At 39.9% G+C, this 21,937-nt stretch overlaps 1 protein-coding gene and 1 long non-coding RNA gene across 4 annotated transcripts in view; one reads left to right on the top strand and one right to left on the bottom strand.

Moving 5' to 3' along the window:
- The window catches only part of LOC109026852 (uncharacterized), a 472,799-nt gene that overhangs the window by 311,339 nt on the left and 139,523 nt on the right, over positions 1-21,937 (bottom strand). The window lies entirely within an intron of this gene.
- Positions 37-3,914, top strand: LOC101144823 (putative POM121-like protein 1-like). The gene is given in 4 exon segments (XM_031011283.3): positions 37-2,132; positions 2,135-3,508; positions 3,511-3,620; positions 3,623-3,914. Coding segments are annotated over 4 exon segments (3,618 nt in total). The 5' UTR covers positions 37-49; the 3' UTR covers positions 3,674-3,914.

The raw sequence follows: 21,937 nt of genomic DNA on the forward strand, positions 1-21,937 counted from the left end.
ACTTGCAACAGGGGCGTCGGGTGTGTCTCCCATTTCTAAAGCACCCACTATGGATGCACAGCAGGACAGACCCAAGTCCCAAGACTGCCTGGGCCTAGTGGCCCCCCTAGCATCTGCTGCAGAAGTCCCCTCTACAGCTCCCGTGTCTGCGAAGAAGCACAGACCACCAGGACCCCTGTTCTCCTCCTCAGATCCCCTTCCTGCCACCTCTTCCCACTCCCGGGACTCAACCCAGGTCACCTCGCTGATTCCTGCCCCCTTCACAGCTGCAAGCTTCGATGCCGGCATGAGAAGAACAAGGCCTGGTACGTTGGCTCCCGCAGCTGCCGCAGCAGCCCTTCCCTCCTCCACATTGATCGCCGGGGTGGCGTCACTACTCAATGTAGTGGATGGAGGCCCCTCATATTTCCGGGCCTCAGCCACAGCTGCAGCAGGTGCCCAGAGTTCAGAAGTGAGATATAACCAGAGATCCCAGACCTCCCGGACCAGATCGTGTCCCAAACGAAATGCCAGCTCGAGTTCCTACAGCTCTACGGAAGGCCTCCCGGAACTAAAGTGGAGGAGGGGGCCAGCCTCATCCCACTGCCAGCTGGCCCTCAGTTCCTCAAACACAGTGAGTGAGGACGGACCTCAGGCTGTCTCTTCGGGTCACAGCCATTGTGAAAAAAAGGCAGATACAGCACCAGGGCAGACACTCGTCCCCAGGGGTGGCTCCCCCAGATCTCAGGCCTCTAGGCCCCGCATCAACAGTGCACTGCAGGTTGAGGACAAGGCCATCTCGGACTGCAGACCCTCATGGCCTTCCCACACTTTGTCGTCACTTGCAACAGGGGCTTTTGGTGGGCCTGCTGTTTCTAAAGCACCCACTATGGATGCACAGCAGGACAGACTCAAGTCCCAAGACTGCCTGGGCCTAGTGGCCCCACTAGCATCTGCTGCAGAAGTCCCCTCTACAGCTCCCGTGTCTGCGAAGAAGCACAGACCACCAGGACCCCTGTTCTCCTCCTCAGATCCCCTTCCTGCCACATTTTCCCACTCCCGGGACTCAGCCCAGGTCACCTCGCTGATTCCTTCCCCCTTCACAGCTGCAAGCATGGATGCCGGCATGAGAAGAATAAGGCCTGGTACGTTGGCTCCCGCAGCTGCCGCAGCAGCCCTTCCCTCCTCCACATTGATTGCCAGGGTGGTGTCACTACTCAATGTAGTGGATGGAGGACCCTCATATTTCCGGGCCTCAGCCACAGCTGCAGCAGGTGCCCAGAGTTCAGAAGTGAGATATAACCAGAGATCCCAGACCTCCCGGACCAGATCGTGTCCCAAACGAAATGCCAGCTCGAGCTCCTACAGCTCTACGGAAGGCCTCCCGGAACTAAAGTGGAGGAGGGGGCCAGCCTCATCCCACTGCCAGCTGGCCCTCAGTTCCTCAAACACAGTGAGTGAGGACGGACCTCAGGCTGTCTCTTCGGGTCACAGCCATTGTGAAAAAAAGGCAGATACAGCACCAGGGCAGACACTCGCCCCTAGGGGTGGCTCCCCCAGATCTCAGGCCTCTAGGCCCCGAATCAACAGTGCACTGCAGGTTGAGGACAAGGCCATCTCGGACTGCAGACCCTCACGGCCTTCCCACACTTTGTCGTCACTTGCAACAGGGGCTTCTGGTGGGCCTGCTGTTTCTAAAGCACACACTATGGATGCACAGCAGGACAGACCCAAGTCCCAAGACTGCCTGGGCCTAGTGGACCCCCTAGCATCTGCTGCAGAAGTCCCCTCTACAGCTCCCGTGTCTGCGAAGAAGCACAGACCACCAGGACCCCTGTTCTCCTCGTCAGATCCCCTTCCTGCCACATCTTCCCACTCCCGGGACTCAGCCCAGGTCACCTCGCTGATTCCTGCCCCCTTCACAGCTGCAAGCATCGATGCCGGCATGAGAAGAACAAGGCCTGGTACGTTGGCTCCCGCAGCTGCCGCAGCAGCCCTTCCCTCCTCCACATTGATCGCCAGGGTGGCGTCACTACTCAATGTAGTGGATGGAGGCCCCTCATATTTCCGGGCCTCAGCCACAGCTGCAGCAGGTGCCCAGAGTTCAGAAGTGAGATATAACCAGAGATCCCAGACCTCCCGGACAAGATCGTGCCCAAACGAAATGCCAGCTCGAGCTCCTACAGCTCTACGGAAGTCCTCCCGGAACTAAAGTGGAGGAGGGGGCCAGCCTCATCCCACTGCCAGCTGGCCCTCAGTTCCTCAAACACAGTGAGTGAGGACGGACCTCAGGCTGTCTCTTCGGGTCACAGCCATTGTGAAAAAAAGGCAGATACAGGACCAGGGCAAACACTCGCCCCCAAGGGTGGCTCCCCCAGATCTCAGGCCTCTAGGCCCCGCAACAACAGTGCACTGCAGGTTGAGGACAAGGCCATCACCGACTGCAGACCCTCACGGCCTTCCCACACTTTGTCGTCACTTGCAACAGGGGCTTCTGGTGGGCCTCCTGTTTCTAAAGCACCCACTATGGATGCACAGCAGGACAGACCCAAGTCCCAAGACTGCCTGGGCCTCGTGGACCCCATAGCATCTGCTGCAGAAGTCCCCTCTACAGCTCCCGTGTCTGCGAAGAAGCACAGACGACCAGGACCCCTGTTCTCCTCCTCGGATCCCCTTCCTGCCAACTCTTCCCACTCCTGGGACTCAACCCAGGTCACCTCGCTGATTCCTGCCCCCTTCACAGCTGCAAGCTTCGATGCCGGCATGAGAAGAACAAGGCCTGGTACGTTGGCTCCCGCAGCTGCCGCAGCAGCCCTTCCCTCCTCCACATTGATCGCCAGGGTGGCGTCACTACTCAATGTAGTGGATGGAGGCCCCTCATATTTCCGGGCCTCAGCCCCAGCTGCAGCAGGTGCCCAGCGTTCAGAAGTGACATATAACCAGAGATCCCAGACCTCCCGGACCAGATCGTGTCCCAAATGAAATGCCAGCTCGAGCTCCTACAGCTCTACGGAAGGCCTCCCGGAACTAAAGTGGAGGAGGGGGCCAGCCTCATCCCACTGCCAGCTGGCCCTCAGTTCCTCAAACACAGTGAGTGAGGATGGACCTCAGGCTGTCTCTTCGGGTCACAGCCATTGTGAAAAAAAGGCAGATACAGCACCAGGGCAGACACTCGCCCCCAGGGGTGGCTCCCCCAGATCTCAGGCCTCTAGGCCCCGCATCAACAGTGCACTGCAGGTTGAGGACAAGGCCATCTCGGACTGCAGACCCTCACGGCCTTCCCACACTTTGTCGTCACTTGCAACAGGGGCTTCTGGTGGGCCTGCTGTTTTTAAAGCACCCACTATGGATGCACAGCAGGACACACCCAAGTCCCAAGACTGCCTGGGCCTCGTGGACACCCTAGCATCTGCTGCAGAAGTCCCCTCTACAGCTCCCGTGTCTGCGAAGAAGCACAGACCACCAGGACCCCTGTTCTCCTCCTCAGATCCCCTTCCTGCCAACTCTTACCACTCCCGGGACTCAGCCAGGTCACCTCGCTGATTCCTGCCCCCTTCACAGCTGCAAGCATGGATGCCGGCATGAGAAGAATGTTTTGTGTTCGAAATTGTTTGAGGGGTTTGGGTTTAGTTTTGTTGGTTTTTTTTTTTTTTTTTTTGCTTACGTGGGCATCCTTCAGCTTTTAATAATCTGAAAAATTCTGTTTACCCATTGTCAATGTGTATAAATTAATCTGAGTCGATTTTATAGAATAAAAGGTCAACTTTTGCGCATGAAACAATTATTTAACAAAATATGTACCGGAAGAAGAATGTTCATTACAAATATAGGAAACATAAATATTACCAAATATTGGCAAACACTAAAATGTTCAAAAATATAAGTCTATTACAGTTATAGCTCTCTCAAGCAAAAAAATAGCAGAGAAAAACTTAGTTTACATTAGGGGCTATTTATTTACTTAGAGATTTGTTAAAAGGTCAAATGGGGTCACACAGAATACTAAGAAGAGCTGTTCACCCAGGCCTCACTAAGAACTCTTCTTCATTCAGTAGCTATATAGTAATATGACAACTGCTCCTATGACCCAAAGAGGAACTACAGCAACTACTCTTTAGCATCTGTTGCTCCCAACTCTGCTTTGCAATTATATGACTCAAGCATTCTGGCTCCGTTAAGTATTACTTCTGTTACTCCCAATTAAATTCCCTCTAACCCTCCCACTCTGCCCATTTAAGCTTTCTGCTGCCTCATGACTTCAATTCCGTCAGAGTTATGCATTGTTTCCTCTGTACATCTTTGCTCTGCTTCCATTGCTAATTCCCTAGCAAAGTGTTGTATATTCAAAGTTCCAAAGAAACAGAATATCCAAGACATCACCAATCGTCCAAAACACAGTGTAGGAGGCCACAGTTAAGAGAAGCAAGACCATTAGCTCTTTTTATAGGCTCGAGAACAACAGGATGCTTTGGTCCTGTATCAGCAGGATGCTTTTCGGGTAGATCCTACTGCCACCCTACTATCGGGTAGATCCTACTGCCACCCTAGCTATGGGCACATGTCAGAGTCCCATGTAATCAAGGAGACAAAAGGAAACCACCACGAGTATAAACTAAGAAAACTATTCCAAGGTTTCTAAGAATGGAGCTGTATAACTCACTTTGCCCCATTTGTTACTTCTCCATGGTACTTACCACCACCTATTATATAGATTTTGTTTACAGTCAGTCTTCCCTCATTAGGATGAAAGTTCCGTGAGGATAGGACTATGCAGTCAGCCCTCAGTATCCATGGGGGACTAGTTTCAGGATCTCCTGAGGATAACAAAGGATACTCAAGTCCCTGATATAAAATGACATAGTATTTGCACATCACCTTTGCACATCCTCCCATATACTTCATATCAACTCTAGATCACTCATAATATGCAATGTAAATGTCATGCAAATAGTTATTGTACTATATTGTGTAAGGAATAAGGACAAGAAAAAAGTCTGTACATGTTCAGTACAGACGCAATTTTTTTCCCAATATTTCCAATCCTTGGTTGGCTTAATAAACAGATGTAGAACCCAGGAATAAGTTCTGGTGTCCTATTGCATAGTAGGATGAGTATAGTTAACAATAACATATTATATATTTGAAAATAGCCAGAAGAGTAGATTTTGAATTTTCTCCCTACAGAAAAATCATTATGCAAATTACCCTGATTTGATCATTCCACATTGAGTACATGTATTAAAACATCACATTGTACCCCATATATAGGTACAAGTATGTGTCAATAAAAATTTAATGTCAATACGTGAAATAAAAGGAAAAAATAAAAATTTTTAAACCTGTAATTATCTCCATCTGGTAGGAATATATATAATCTGAAATAAAAAATATATTTGTAATTGTTAGGACAAAATAGATTATAGATTATTTTAAGTTTGCAAATTATAAATTACAAAATTCTCACAGAATCTGAAAAATTATTGGTATTGTTAAATATTTAAAAAGCTGTCCTTGGAGAGAAAGAAACCTATCAGATTTCCATCAACAAGTGCAATATATCAGCCTATTACCATCTGCTACAGACTGCATGTTTGTGTTCCCTCAAAATTCATATGATAGGCCGGGCGCGGTGGCTCATGCCTGTAATCCCAGCACTTTGGGAGGCTGAGGCGGGTGGATCACCAGGTCAGGAGATCGAGATCATCCTGGCTAACATGGTAAAACCCCCTCTCTACTAAAAATACAAAAAATTAGCCGGGCGCAGTGGCGGGCGCCTTAGTCCCAGCTACTGAGGAGGCTGACGCAGGAGAATGGCATGAACCCAGGAGGCGGAGCTTGTAGAGAGCCGAGATTGTGCCACTGCACTCCAGCCTGGATGACAGACAGAGTGAGACTCTGTCTCAAAAAAAAAAAAAAAAAAAAATTCATATGATAAAGCCCTAACCCCCAAGGTGAGGATATTGGGAGGCGTGGCCTTTAGGAGAGAATTAGGTTTAGATGAGGTCATGAGAATAGAGCCCCGATGGTGGCATTACTTCCTTTATAAGAAGAGACACTAGAGCTGCTTTTCTCCCTACCATGTGAGGATACTGAGAGAAGATGGCCATTTCCAATCTAGGAAGCAGGCCCTCTTTAAGAAACGTAATTTGCCAACACTTTGATCTTGCACTTCCAGCCTCCAGAACTGTGAGAAATATCTCTTGTTTTTTGGTTTTTTTTTTTTGAGACAGAGTCTCATTCTGTCATCCAGGCTGGAGTACAGTGGTGCGATCATGGCTGCAACCATGCCTGCATGACTGCAACCTCCGCCTCCCAGGTTCAAGCAATTCTCCCACCTCAGCCTCCCAAGTAGCTCAGACTACAGGTGTGCACCACCATGCCCAGCTAATTTTTGTAGAGACAAGGTTTTGCCATGCTGCCCAGGCTAGTCTCAAACTCCTGAGCGCAAGTTATCCACCTGCCTCGGCCTCCCAAAGTGTTAGGAATACAGGCATAAGCCACCACGCCTGGTCAAAATATCTACGGTTTAAGCTACCTAATTTATGGTATTCTGTTTTAGCAGCTGAAGCAGACTAAGATACCGTCCTATAAGCTACAGACCAGCACTATCCAACAGAACTTTACATGGCGAGGAAATGTTTTATATCTGTGCTATCCATTATGTTAGCCACTAGCCGCATGTATCCATCAAGTATTTGAAATATGGCTAGTGCAACTAAAGAACTTAATTTTTAATTTTTTTTTTTTTTTTTTTTTTTGAGATGGAGTCTCGCTCTGTCCCCCAGGCTGGAGTGCAGTGGCGCCATCTCGACTCACTGCAAACTCTGCCTCCCAGGTTCACTCCATTCTCCTGCCTCAGCCTCCTGAGTAGCTGGGACTGCAGGCGCCCGCCACCACGCCCGGCTGATTTTTTCTATTTTTAATAGAGATGGGGTTTCACCGTCTTAGTAAGGATGGTCTCGATCTCCTGACCTCATGATCTGCCCGCCTCGGCCTCCCAAAATGCTGGGATTACAGGCGTGAGCCACCACGCCCGCCCAATTTTCATTTTATCTTATTTAAATAACCACATGTGGCTAGTGGCTAATGTATTGAACACTACAGCTGTAGACAATATGAAATAAATATAAAGCAGTCTCAACTTTGGAAAAACAGAAGACTCTTACTGCCTCATAATATAGATGAAAAATGAAATACTAAGATAAGTAAAATGTTCTTTAAAGAACAAAAACAAAAGAAAACCTAATGAAAGCTATAAAAGTCCATTGGATAATAATGCTACCAGTACTAAGGAAGTACAGCCCCCACAAGTGACTTGCAGTCACAAATATAAAAATGACTATTCAAGTGAACTCCTAAGGCAAAAATTTTTCATTCACCATGCTCCAAAATGGTCTGTAATATTCTTCAGAGATGGCATGGTAAAGTACGATACAAGGGTAATATTAACAGTATGCTGTCACAGGTGCCATTCTCTTAAAAAAGAAATCCCAAAATAAATATAAATGGAAAGCAAATAATTAAACACACTAAATACAGATTATTACAAAAATCCATCAGGAATTCTGGTGGAGAAACAACTTAATAATCAAAATCCCAAATATAACATTTATCTATCAAAAATGAAAATGCTGACATACAGTTTCTTGCAAAAAAAAGTTTAGAAATTTTTTTAATATAAATAAATAAGAACATCTTTTTAAACAAAATCTTAGGCTGTTGAGTCCCGTTTATTTTCTACACCTCTAATTCCAAAGCTGAGAAACAAACGGATACTTCAGAAAAAAAAAATAACTCATGACAATTTGTCTTTTGGACACAGAATATAAAGGAAAAATAAAATTTATGTCTATCTTGCCAGATCTCAACTGAATTTTTCATCCTAGCTGGTTCCTAAATCCAAATCAGATACTTATCAATAAAACTGTTTTTCTGCACAGCTACTACTAGCTAGAAACTGCTTCTCCAAATTTATACTGACCATTTCTTCTAAAATGTTGAAATTCTAGCTGACAGTTTTTAAAAAACCATTCTTAATGTACTGATTCCAGAGTACTAATTCCAATGGCCAAGAAAATTCAAAAAGATTTGGAGTGGTCTCTGAGATTAGAATGTGTGACAATGTGAAGCATTTCACTGCAACGTCCAAGATTAAAGTGTCAAAGCGGATGAGGAAATGAAGCTCCCAAAACAGATGCCCATGAGAAAGGAGCCCAGAAAAGCAAAAGGGGCCACAGCCCAGGACCTTACAATAAAGAAAAGTGGCTCTGGCCCCATGGTATCCTTCCTGAAACACTGGGAAACAATGAAGTCCTTAGCAAAATTCTGACCAGGATCCCAAATTTAAATGTAAGCTTGTAAGGAAAACACCTATGGACTTGTGTTTAAATTTGTCCATCTAAGATATAAAATTACAAGTTTGACCAAATGTGCCAGTTGTCCACTTATTGTCTCTCAGCTCCGAATGCATCCTTTCCTGTCTGCTCTGCAGAAATGAACTTGGACCCTTGAAACATTTTTCCTTTGCTAGTTGGCATGATGTTAGATCGACACTGTAAGAGGAGACTTTCCTCTTCTTTCCAAGAGTCTTGTGTGCTCCTCTTGGCAGGCTTCTGTACTGCAACACAGCTTCTCCAGTGTCCAGATCCAGAACCCGTGCAGTTTGCTCCATTGTCAGGCTCCTGAAGTGCACAGCAGTCAGCAGCACCCAGTATCTTCCACCAGTACCTCCACAAGGCAGTATTATAGCAGAGTGATTCTGATGAGACAGATTTCTACCACAGCAACTTCTCTTCATTCAGTGAGCCACAGCCATGCCCCCTCAAACAGGGTCTGGATCTTAATCCCAGAGGCCCTGGATGTTGTATCTCAACCCCAGGGGTTGATGCTCCTTTTATCTGTTATTCTTCTATTCCTTAGAGTTCTCTTTACTTTTTACTAGCCAATCCTCATTGCTTCAAAACCCTGGTATAGCTAGCAGTTCTTCGTATTAATCTTTCCTTGTTCAAATTACATGTGATTTCTCTATTCTAATCAAACACTGACTGATAGATCAAATTTCAGGCAATTAATCAAACTGAGAAAATTATAGGGCATTATGTCTAATTTGTTATTTTATATATTAGCAAACACATAAGATCTGATAATCAGAAAGTTCAGAGCGCTAAACCAAAGTCTCTAAAGAAAGAATGGAAGGAATCAGTTCACAGGATATATGCTTGTTAATGCTACTCCCATTTGGGGGAAGTGTAATTTTCTCCAGTAACCATGAAAAATAAGAGATCACTTTGTTTCTTCTGGTGATTTATTTTTATTTTAAAAGGGAAATGAAAATCTAAAAAATATAAAAGTTTAAGAAGACAAAGTAGAAACAGTCAATGGCTCCATTTCTCTGGCAAACTAATCAACCAAACTGTTCTATCTACATTTGACGGGAAAGCCAAAATTTCAGTGATCCCACACTAATGTTCACATTGTTTTTCTGCTATATAGGAACACTTTTAACATTTTCCCTCTGTCTCACTGTTTGTCATGTACTCTCTGTAGACTACTTTGCCAACATTAAAATGAAATGTTCAGCATCAAGCTCATCATTCCTGTCTCACTTCACTCTGAAATCTGCTAGCCACAGAGTTAAAAGGACAGGATTAAGAGTCATTAGACACAGTACTAAGGAGAATTAAAGGGCCTGTTCAAGGGGCATAACATCTGCTCCTCAAATTCCTGCCTAAACAACGAAGATTCCGATCAAAGAGAAGAGAGGGAAAGCCAATCTAACCAGTAAACCGGAGTCATGAGGAAGTGAATGCTCTCTCAGGGAGTAACTCTGACACCAGAGGAAGGCTTAGTCACATTGCACAATTGTTTCTGTGAAGTTATTCATGGGGCAAGTGGGAGTATATGAGTAGAAGTGGAAGGGAGTGGGAAGGTGAAGATTGAGGATCCTTTTAAGTAGTTTTTGCTCAGCTAGCAAAACAAACTGGGACATGCAAGACAGATAAACACAGCTGTTTGGGGCTGTCACTTGGGGTTCAGGAGCCAAGGTGTCCTGCTGTAGTGAAAAGTGCACCGGAATGTGAGTCAGGAGTTCAGGGATCCAAGTCCTCATTCTGCTGCTAACTAGCTGTGTGATGATGAGCAAGTCCACTGGCTTCACTAGACTCAGTCTCTTTTTTTTTTTTTTTTTCGATACAGAGTCTTGCTCTGTCACCCAGGCTGGAGTGCAGTGGCACGATCTCAGCTCACTGCAACCACCACCTCCTGGGTTCAAGCAATTCTCCTGCTTCAGCCTCCTAAGTAGCTGGGATTACAGGCGCGTGCCACCACGCTGGGCTAATTTTTGTATTTTTAGTAGAGACGGGGTTTCGCCATGTTGGTCAGGCTGGTCTCAAACTCCTGACCTCGTGTTCCGCCCACCTTGGCCTCCCAAACTGCTGGGATTACAGGCATGAGCCACCACGCCCAGCCTCAGTCTCCTTATTTCATGAAAAATGAGGAGACAAGACTAGATGGCAGCACTATACAGAGATGCTCCTGAACCCACAGAGTTCATGTACTAGTTAATATAACTTTGCTGAGTCCTGGTTTCCTCCACTGAAAAAAACACGAGAAATAATACTTTTTATAAAATTGGGTGAGGATTAAAAATAATATACATAAAGACACTTAGTACAGTAACTGAAACAAGTAATTATTATTATTACTACTTTATTTCCAATGCTAAGATTATTTCAGGGGTATAAAATCTTGGTAGCCAAGTGCAATGTTATTTCAAATGCACTACAAGTTAGTATATGTTTAGTACAGGTCTTAATTATTGCTAACCAAAATACTCAAGACTTACAAATTAAGGACTTGGGCCGGGCGCGGTGGCTCACGCCTGTAATCCTAACACTTTGGGAGGCCGAGGCGGGCGGATCACGAGGTCAGGCGATCGAGACCATTCTGGCTAACACGGTGAAACCCCGTCTCTACTGAAAATACAAAAAATTAGCCAGGTGTCATGGCAGGCGCCTGTAGTCCCAGCTGCTCAGGAGGCTGAGCCAGGAGAATGGCATGAATCCGGGAGGCGGAGCTTGCAGTGAGCCAAGATCACGCCACCGCACTACAGCCTGGGTGAATGAACGAGACTCCATCTCAAAAAATTAATTAATTAATTAATTAAGGACTTGTAAATGTCACCCAAAAATGTAAAAATATATTTTGTCAATATAAGGTTGATTCTGCAGAGAGTGCAAAAAAAGAATAGAAATAAGGAATCCTTAAGAATTTGGAAATAGGAAATATAGAAGACATCTAAGGAAAAAGAGCTGAGGACTTCATCAGACTTCCCTACTCCAAATGCCAAAAGAAATAACCTAGAAAAATATAAAATCAGGATAAATGAAAGTACTACTGAAAACTGGAAATTATCCAGAAATTTCTAGTAGGAAAAGATCAGAATGATTAGGAAAGCACCTCCCAGAAAGAGTGCAACAGCCTCATATGAAACTACCCAGAAACCATGAAGTCCATGGGCGGTTCGTTCTCAAAGCAGCAAGGATGCCCTTATGGAAGCAGTTGTCACAAAAATTAGGCAGCAGGCACAAAAAACAATGTGGAAGAGATAATATAGGGTTAATAAAACAAAGACATATAGTCAAAAACCTACTATCTTTCCTAAAACTACAGCATACGGGCCGGGAGCAGTGGCTCACGCCTGTAATCCCAGCACTTTGGGAGGCTGAGGCGGGCAGATCATGAGGTCAGAAGATCAAGACCATCCTGGCTAACACCGTGAAACCCCGTCTCTACTAAAAATACAAAAAATTAGCCAGGTGTGGTGGCGGGCACCTGTAGTCCCAGCTCCTCGGGTGGCTGAGGCAGGAGAATGGCGTGAACCCAGGAGGCAGAGCTTGCAGTGAGCGGAGATGGCGCCACTGCACTCCAGCCTGGGCAACAGAGTGAGACTGCATCTCACTCTGTTGCACAGTTTACAACAACAAAACTATAGCATCCATCACAAAGAGGAGAGACTCCCCAACACACATAAAAGGATTACTCTCAGCCCCAACTCCCTCAAACTTCCTAAGATCACAGACACATTCCACTGGCCACAAGCAGTGAGGTTAAGAAGGTAAGGAGATACAAGAAGAATCTTTTCAGCCTGTATCTCACCAGGCAGAGAGCGTAAATAAGAAGAGCAAAATAATAAGCGGTTGTGAAGAGCTTTTACAGTAGGGTCAGCAAACTTTATGTGAAGGACCAGATAAATATTTGAGGCTTTGCAAGCCATATATGATCTCTGTATCATATTCTTCTTCATTATTCTGGAGTTTGTTTCACAACCCTTTAAAACTGTAAAAATCATTCTTAGTTCAAGTGTCGTGCAAAAACAAGCCATGGACTAGAGTGCCACTGGTCACACTCTGTACTGTTCTAAGGTATAAAAGACAAAGAATATAGCTGTGGAATTTTTTTAAAGGAAAAAGAACATATTATCAGACTGTTATTTTGTGCTGAAAAAAAATTCAAGAAAACATGTGTCATCATTACATAGAATGCTATAATAAATAAACTTGTTCCTGACCATTTCCACATATGTGGATATATCCCTCAGATGAATTCCTAAAAGTGGATTACTTGTTCAGAGGGTATATGCATTTGTAATTTGGAAGAGAATGCCAAATTGCCGTCTATGAGACAGTGCCAATTTACACTCCCACCATGCCTGATAGTATTTGTTTCTCCAAATCTTGCCATCATAGTTTACAGTTTACGTAAGAATAGGATATACTGGCTGGGTGCGGTGGCTCACACCTGTAATCCCAGCACTTTGGGAGGCCAAGGCGGGTGGATCACTTGAGGTCAGGAGTTGGAGACCAGCCTGGCCAACATGGTGAAACCCTATCTCTACTAAAAATCCAAATATTAGACTTAAACAAAATCAACTGAATTTGTGAACTAGGTAATTATTTAAATAAGATAAATATGGTTATTTCCAGTTTAAGGAAAAGTAAGAAAAAAATGAAGCATATGGTAGATTTCCCCTTTCTAGAGCTCATTTTTTAGGGAAGTGTGCATTCTCAAAAAAACTACTTAAAGTCCTCAGAATTAATGACATTCCTGTTTCTTTATTTTTTCTTACCACTAATATTCATGATGAACCAAATATTTCTAAAAATACTCATATAATATACATCTCTAATACATGAAACTTTCAATTATGTGTTTTTTTCTGCATATTGAAATGACTCAAGATTATCCAATAAAATCTTTTGGATACCTGATCAGATTTCTTGTTAATTTATAGTGCACATGTTATATGCCAGATGCTCCCTCAGAACTTTGTATTCACTTTTTCTTTAAACCTGCAAAATAACACTATGAGATATTTGCTATTATTTTATATGCAATTTTAATGAGAGTTTATGAAAGCTATTTCACAGCCTAGGTCAAAGGACTAATATATGTTGAAATGTAAACTTCAGATAAAAATAGAGTTGGAAAGTAAACTTCATATGAAAATGCCTTTAAACACAGTACTGTGCACATAAGCTTAACAAACTCAGCCAGAGCAATATTATTTTATTGTCAATAACTAATACTCAATAATACCAATAATACCATTTTTACGAATGTATAATAGTTGGTTCTATATATATACAAACATTCACTTCATCAGCACTGTATTATAGAACTTTTAAATTGTCATATTTTTTCTTATCTTAAATGACCACTAATATGCTTACAGTAAAATCTTTGCGCATATTTTTAATAATATCATTAAGATAATTTTATAGATGCAGATATACTTTATAGAAGATATATACTCATTTGAGTTTTCACACACTCACACACACACTCAAATTTACCTGAAGACAGGCTGTGACTAATTACACTGCCAACCATTACACCACAAGGTCTGTTTTCCCATGACCTTGTCAAGTCTGCATATTACATATGCATTTCTCTCTATATAAACCAATATGTAATGTCCATACACATGTTAAACATGTAGTATATGTATGGGTGTACGTGTGTGTGTGTGTGTGTGTGTGTGTGTGTGTGTGTGTCCAGGAGAGATAAAGAGAGACAGAGGGAGAGGCAAAGAGGTAATGTATTTATTTAATTAATATTTTGCAGGTTTTATAGGTAAAAATGTATTGACCACATATTTTTCATTCTATCAAATACTACATGGTAACTCTCAGTGCAGTTAAAGACAGAACTAACTCTATATTTTAGAGTTGTTTACAGAACAGGGTGCCCATACTCTAGAGTTTTAATAAGATAATGCCTATGGAAGCAGGAAGGAAAATTAGAAATATGTATATTTATGTTTCAGTTAAACTAATGTATTACTTATTTCAATTTGCTCTCATGTTTTCTGCCACAGGAGGCAGATGTGCATGTTTTCTGGAATGTATACTCTTGTTCTTGGTATTCCTAATGAGTATAGCCAATGGCAAACATCAGAAGATCAATAGGAAAAATGAGCACAATCAGAGTACGTGTTTTCTTGGCTCTTTCCATCTGATATTGGTTTAGACTTTCAGTATCACTTAACTAAAATTCACATTCTCCCTCTCTGCTTTCTATTGGTGCATTTTGATAATATATTTAATGTAATCATTGACATATCAAAGTATGCAATGTAATTTTTGTTTTCTGTTGGTTCTTTCAGTGTTGTTGTTCTGTTTTATTATCCTTGCCTTACTGTGAGAGAAATTTTCCAGAATTCCACTGTGACTTAACCATAGTGTTGAGTGTACATCTTTGTAATGGCTTTGTATAGTTTTTTATAACAAATATATATTACATGTACGATATGTACATATGTTTTAGTTATATAACATGTTTATTACATAATCACAGTATATAGTAAAATATATATGTGGTAAAATATGTACGTTTTTACTGTCTACCTGTGGCATCATTTTATCACTTTAGAGAAGTGTAGAATTGTTAATATTTTTTAAGTTCCTTTACTTTTCTCCATTTTTAATATAAATGTCTAAAATATTTCTCCACATACTTTGGAAGCATATCAGACAGTGTTTTTACTATGACTTGAATCATGATACATAATTTAGGAAGCTCAAGAGAAAGAAGGAAAACATACTGTATTTACCCTGATTTTTGCTTACCTGTGTTTTTCTTTCTCCCTGATATTCTAGGGTTGCCTCTTTATTGTTTCTTTTCTATTTAGGTAAATTTTGGAGTAGGTCTGGAGACAAATTCTCTAAGGACTCCTCCGTCTAATAATGTCTTGATTTCCATTTCATGCCTAAAGAATATCTGTATTGGGCATAGGATTTTGTACTGACAATTATTTTCAATTAGCACCTGAAAATAGATTGTGTCACTTCCATCTGGCCTCTCTGATTTCTGACGGGTAATCTGCTGTCATTCTAGTTGTTTTTTCCACTGTATGAAATGTGACTTCTCCTTTGGTTGCTCTCAAGAATTTTTCGGTGTCTTTCACTTGCAGAAGTTTAATCATGGTGTGTCTTGATGCATATTTATTTGGGTTTATCATATTTGATATTTGCTCAGCTTCTGAAACCTATAGATTTATGTGTTTTTACAAATTTGGACCATTTTCTGCTTATTATTTTTTCTAATATTTTTTCCAGATCCACCTTGTTTCTCCTTTTGTCGTTTCTCTCTCTCTTTCAGAGACTCAGAAACATGCATTCATGAGACTCTGTTCAATTTTTTCACCAGTTTATTTTTCTCTCTGTTCTTCGCATTGGGTAACTTTTACTGCTCTGTCTTCCAGCCCACTGATACTTCCCTCTGCCCTCTTCATTCTACTGTTTAGCCCATCCACTGAGATTTTTAGTTGTTGTATTTCTTTTTCCAATATTTCCATTTTACTCTTCCTTGTATCTTCTAATTTCTATTTCCTTACTGAAATTGTTTCTTTTTTTTTGAGACTTTCTGATTTTTTATTTGTTTCAAGTGGGTTTGTAATTTCCTATTGAAGCATTTATATTATGACTGTATTAAAATATTTTTCAGATAATTCTGAAATGTCTGGTATCTCAGTTTTGATATCATTATTATTTTTGTGTGTATTTTCAGCTTGAGATCATCCTGATTCTTGGGATGATGAGTTTTTTTTTATTGACGACTAGACATTTTATGCTATGTTCTAAGACTTTGGATCTTATTTAGATCTTCTGCTTTAGCTGGCTTTTTCTGATATCACCCCAGCAGGAGAAGAGATAAGATTGCACTGCTGCTGCCAGGTGGAAGTACAAGTCAAAGTTCTTCATTTTGCCTTCGTGGATATTCAGTGTAGGGCTTCCTCATTATTGTTGGATGTAGGGTTATTCTTAATTTCCCTACATGTCTTCATTGACATTGTGGCGGGGTGTTCTTGTTATCATTGGATCATAGGGAAAGTCTTCACTCTCCACTAGGCCTCTCTGATAACATTCTTTCGTATTGCCAGGTGGAGCACCTCCAGGGACCAAGATTTCCATGTGCCTTCCACTGAAAATATGGGTGTGGCCTCATTATCAGCAAGCAAGAGAGAGACACTGCTAGCTCCATACTTGCTTCCTCTGTTACCACCCCAGCAAGGGTGACACGTGCCTCAATATAGACTCACAAGGTATAATTTTTGGCTCCACACTTTTCCTTTGTTGGAGTAGATGGGGATGGTTCCACAGTATTTTCTGTGATATTTGAGTGGAGCAGTACTGTTTCTGTCTCACTGGGCTGCCCTTTCCTTGACATGTTAGCTAAAAAGAGCAGTCTTGTCTTTTTGAGGGTGTAAAGAGGTAATATACACTCGTTAGTTTTTCCAGATTGCCATCTTATTCCAGGTCAATACTTGCATATATGAGGCAAAAAGAAAATTGGGGGGAAACTAGCCAGTCTGCATCCTTCTATCTTTTAGAGTCCATTTATGATTTACTATATGTATGTGCAGAGGTTTTAGTTGTACTTAGCATGAGGTACAGGATACATTTTGAAAACAAATATTTGGACATATTTAAATCATTATATAATTTTATTCTTGAAAACGCCTACATTAACTGTAAAGTCTCTCCAACTTGTAAACATAGAAAAATAAGAATAAAATAATCTAACTTGGATAGGAATCTCCAAAGGATTAGTGTTCTTAATGATTTAGTAAAAACATAAAAATGTTAAAATTCATTGCCTTCAAATAGATTATGGGTTCTATAATTTAATTTCAAGAAAAAAGTACTAAACAAATTTTGACACAAAATTTCATATTTGTGGGATGAAATTTAAAAATGAGTGCTGCAGTCAGTATGCACAACCAAGAATTACATTTCTTCCAATTAAAATTTATTATCTTTGTGAAGTTTTTTTAAAAATTACAACTGGCATTAGAACCAAATATGGAAGTAAACTAAATTTGGAACCAAACTTTGAATTGCTGTACCACAGAATAATAAAATATGATTCACAAAAACAATGACACAAATTCCATCATATCTAATCTGAGCAAAAAAAGTTTTTATAGCATTGTTAAATAAGTTTTGAAACAGTTCTCTTATTTACAGCTCAACTATTTTAGTTTTTAATATTATATGCGATTTTATAGTATCATTTTATCAGTATGCTGGTAGAAATTTATATATATATAAATATATATATGTATACATAATTTATATAAGTGTTTGTGTGTATGAGTGTGCACAGATTATTGATAGAAATACCTAAGTAAAAGCTTTGGAGACCACACTGTTGTAGGCCTTGTGACTATTTACTATTTACCCAAGCTGCACAGATCATGTACTGAGACAGTGATATACAGCTAGACAAACATAGATGCTTTAACAGAGATGCTTAGTATCAGCTTACAGCTAAAAAGTTTCTAAAAAGTTCATGTTACTTTAATATCTGACACACCTTGAAATATATATGTGTGCTTGCTTTATAATACCACAGGTAAGATGTCTTTAGAATGTAATAACATCACATCATTTTTCAAATAGCCGCATGAGCATTTGGTCTCATGTTAAGACTAGGAAAGAAACTGAAAAGTGAACATTTTTGATTACTTGACAACCAATTTCTGAATACTTGTGCTTTGTCTTTCAGTAACATGAAAGGGTAATGTACTGAAATCTAATCTAATAAATGCCACACTAACATTCCGTATCTAACAACATCCAATGACTGTTGATCTTTTAAATGAGAATTTCATTAATATGAAACTTTAATTGTGTTTTTAAATTTTCAATTCTGTTGGTTGCTATAGCCCCAAGCAACACATCACCATGGCTGCTACATAATAAGCCCAAACCAAGTCTAAGTGATCTTAGAAAAATCACAAGGCAGGCACTGTTCTTAGGGTGTCTTCAGTCTTTTATCAATAAAAAAAAACTTCTTTGCATGAAATATTAATATTGGGTTTTATTTTTCTATTCCATTGTATTTATTATACACATTTTTCATGAAGAAAAATTCTCAAGTTCTATATGATAAAACTTCTTGTGTTCTTTTTAGAGGTCTAGAAAAATAAGTATGTAAACCTTTTCCATGATAATGCATTTATAAAAAGAAAATTTGGGACCCACAGAATAATGGTTAATTATTTGTATTTATAAGTTTCAACTATCCGTAAGTTTTTGGCACTATAATGAATTTTCGCTCCTATTAATACAGTATTATATGTGCTTTTTCCTTTCCACTGAAATACATGGCAGGTTTCTTTCCATAGAAATACCTGGACAAGTGCTGGGTATATAGCGCTAGTTTCGAAAAGAGTCCCTAAATAGATTACACAACTTGACCCATTGCTTAAAAGTTTATTCTGTAACTTATGCTGTGGTCATTTCCATAATAGGAAATCTTACAGATTAATGTTTAGTCATGCCTAACAAATTGCTTTATAAAGAAGAGGTGTCAAAACATATTAGTTCAATAAAATTAAGTGATGGATTGCTAAATCTTCATTCCACCTTTCTAGCTACCCATTCCTTCTCTGTCTTGCCTCTTGGCTTTCTTTTCATCTTTCTTTTTAGTTGTTTTTTGACTCAATGTACCAAATATTAAGAAAAAAGGCAAATTTTAAATGCCAAACTAAATGTAATCTTAGTGTTAGTGTCAGGAAAATGATCTGTAATTTTGAAGGATAGTTGTCTCTGGAACACAACTTTAAATCTTCTAATTGCCTACTTTTCTGTGATTATATGTGAGGATATTTAATACTTCAGATTCTTCTATAGTTATCCCAGATAAGCAGTCAAGTGTGTCATAATCAATTTTATGGACAAATATACTATACTACCCAGATGTTGCACTCCTTCGTTACACAACTGGTAAATAAATATGCCCACTCTGAATCAACATAGCTCTGTTTGCTCTCAAGGCAGTAAATGGTACAACAAAGTTGCTGTGCTAATTGGACGAAAGCCTGAAAGAGGTAATATTCTATTTGGGTTTTGTCATTAGAAAGGCCATCTTAAGTTTAGCTATAAGTTACAAGTCCTCTCAGAGGCTATTTCTTTTTTCAATTGTCTCAGAAGAATTTATTGGTACAGTAGGAAAATGAACATGGAATTCAACAGCATAAGTAGCAATTCTTTTAAAGGAATGAAACACTAATCCTTGCAGGATGCCCAGGAGTTAATTTGGAATCATTTCTTGAAACAAACCAAAAACCATGTTCTGTACAGCTTTAAGATTTTAATCTAATTGCAGAGAATTATTAAAATACCAAATAATGATAATATGCCGAATTAAGAAAATGAACGTGTCTCCTTCTTCCCTTTTCTACCGTCTCTCTTGTTTCTAGTTTCCAAACTGTCTATTCAATTTAGGGATGACTATGAATATTTTAGTGTTTTTCTCCTTCTCATAACTAACAGGATATAAGCCTGAATTTGCAAATTAACAGCCCATTAGTATGCCTTGTGATTTCTACTCAGTATTAGAAAAATCAAGGCTGAGCACGGTGACTCAAGCTTATTATCCCAGTGCTTCAGGCAGCTGAAGTGGAGGGATCGCTTGAAGGCAAGAGTTCAAGACTAGTATGGTGAACACAGTGAAACCTTGTCTCTACAAAAATTTTTAACAAATTAGCTGTGCACGGTGACACACCATGCATAGCTATACAGGAGTCTCAACTCTACAGGAGGCTAAAGCAGGAGGATTGATTTAGTCTGTAGTCTCAGCTATACAGGACGCTAAAGCAGGAGGATTGCTTGAGCCAAGTGGTTCCAGTCTGCAGTTTGTTACGATCAGGCCACCGCACTCCAGCCTGGAAGAGTCAGTGAGACCCTGTCTACTTAAAACAAAAAAATAAAAAAATTTAAAAAAGGAAGAACAAATAAAAATTTATATAAAAAAAGAAAAATCAGGAAAGTTCACCAATAATGTGAATTTTCATAATCTTTCAGTAACAAATTAGCTACCTTTTAATAAAGCATTAACATATTACTTCAATTGGCTAGAGTGACCGACACTCATTCCCCATTCCCAGTGTTCTCTAGCAGGTGGCCAGTTCACATATTTGCATTACCATTACCTGACAGCCTTATAGAGGCATTTAACTGTGTGTGTTCTTATGTAAGCCAAAGCTAGGCCATTAGTCACCAAGTGTCTATTTAGAAAAGAAGAACAAATAATTTTCTTTATATATGACAACTATTTTTAAGAATAAGGGTTGTAGTGTTATAATGTTATAAGGGATCAACATAAAAGCAGCTGCTAGTACTTGACACTTTTATTTTTACAAAATAGAATGATGAACAATATTTAACTGAAAGATACTTTGAGTGTACATTTCTTTGTAAAATTATGGATGGAAAAACTTCCTCAGGCTTAGCATTTGCCAAAAAGTGGCTAATATATTTTGTGTTATGTCAAATATCAGGTAATTCTTAGATATAGATAAGACATATATTAAAGTCTAAAATTTAGGACATCTAATGTTAAAAGATATAGAAAGCTTTTGACAATTCTCCACAGATAGTTTTAATACATTTTGAAGCTTTTTTCAACACTAGGAAAATGAATACTTGCAAAATTTCCAAATGAACTGCAAGATATCTGAGTAGGCATGGCCACATATCATGTGAATGATCAACTTATGCCTCTAGATCCACATAGGATCAATATATATTTTTCATAATGCTTTCACTGAAAATATGATTTATCTTGCTTTTTAATTCTAAAATTGTGTGTTGGAAGTGTGTTTGAAAACAACATAAATCTTTCTGTGTTTCTGTTTCCATATATCTCACAAAACCCTGCATTTTAATTTTAATATCTCCAAATTAGGGAAAATTAAGTTAAAAAGCTTTTACAAAATTTTGACATTATTGAGGTAAAATGCTGCCAAAATAACCCATATATCCAATTAGTTTTATTTCATTATCTGTTAATTGTGGATTCACACAGTGATATAAATTTACAGCAATGCTATAGAACATTCCAAGAAAGAAATTTACTTATGAGTCAAATGGAATGTTGGTATAGTTCATGGTGTACATGATTTTTAATCCAAATTATTTTTTCCTCCAAAACCCAGCTTCATTTCATTTGGAGATTTACTGTTACCTTTCTGCTTCAAAAATTATCCTTTTATATTGCATTATTATAACATATAAGTTCCTTGTATCAATATTATACTATTTAAAGTAACCCTCTCATTTACAATTTGACTGAGCTGAAAAATGTTAGGACTTTTGCTATGCCTTTTCCTAAAGACAAATGACCACTGGCACTACAAATGAATCTACTGTGATTGATTAAGTAATCAGTGGAGCTTATAAATACTTAATATGAAGATATATATCTATAATATTTTGATAAACACACAAACTACAGTTGAATTTTTAACAGGTTTGAACTGTGCAGATCCACTTACAGTTGTATTTTCTCCAATAAATACAGTCAGCCCACCATATCTGCTTGTTCCACATCAGCATGTTCAACCAAACACAGATGGAAAATACAGTATCCTTGGAATGGTAAATCTGCA

Source organism: Gorilla gorilla, chromosome 4 (genome assembly GCF_029281585.2).
Source record: "Gorilla gorilla gorilla isolate KB3781 chromosome 4, NHGRI_mGorGor1-v2.1_pri, whole genome shotgun sequence".
Lineage (NCBI taxonomy): Eukaryota > Metazoa > Chordata > Mammalia > Primates > Hominidae > Gorilla > Gorilla gorilla.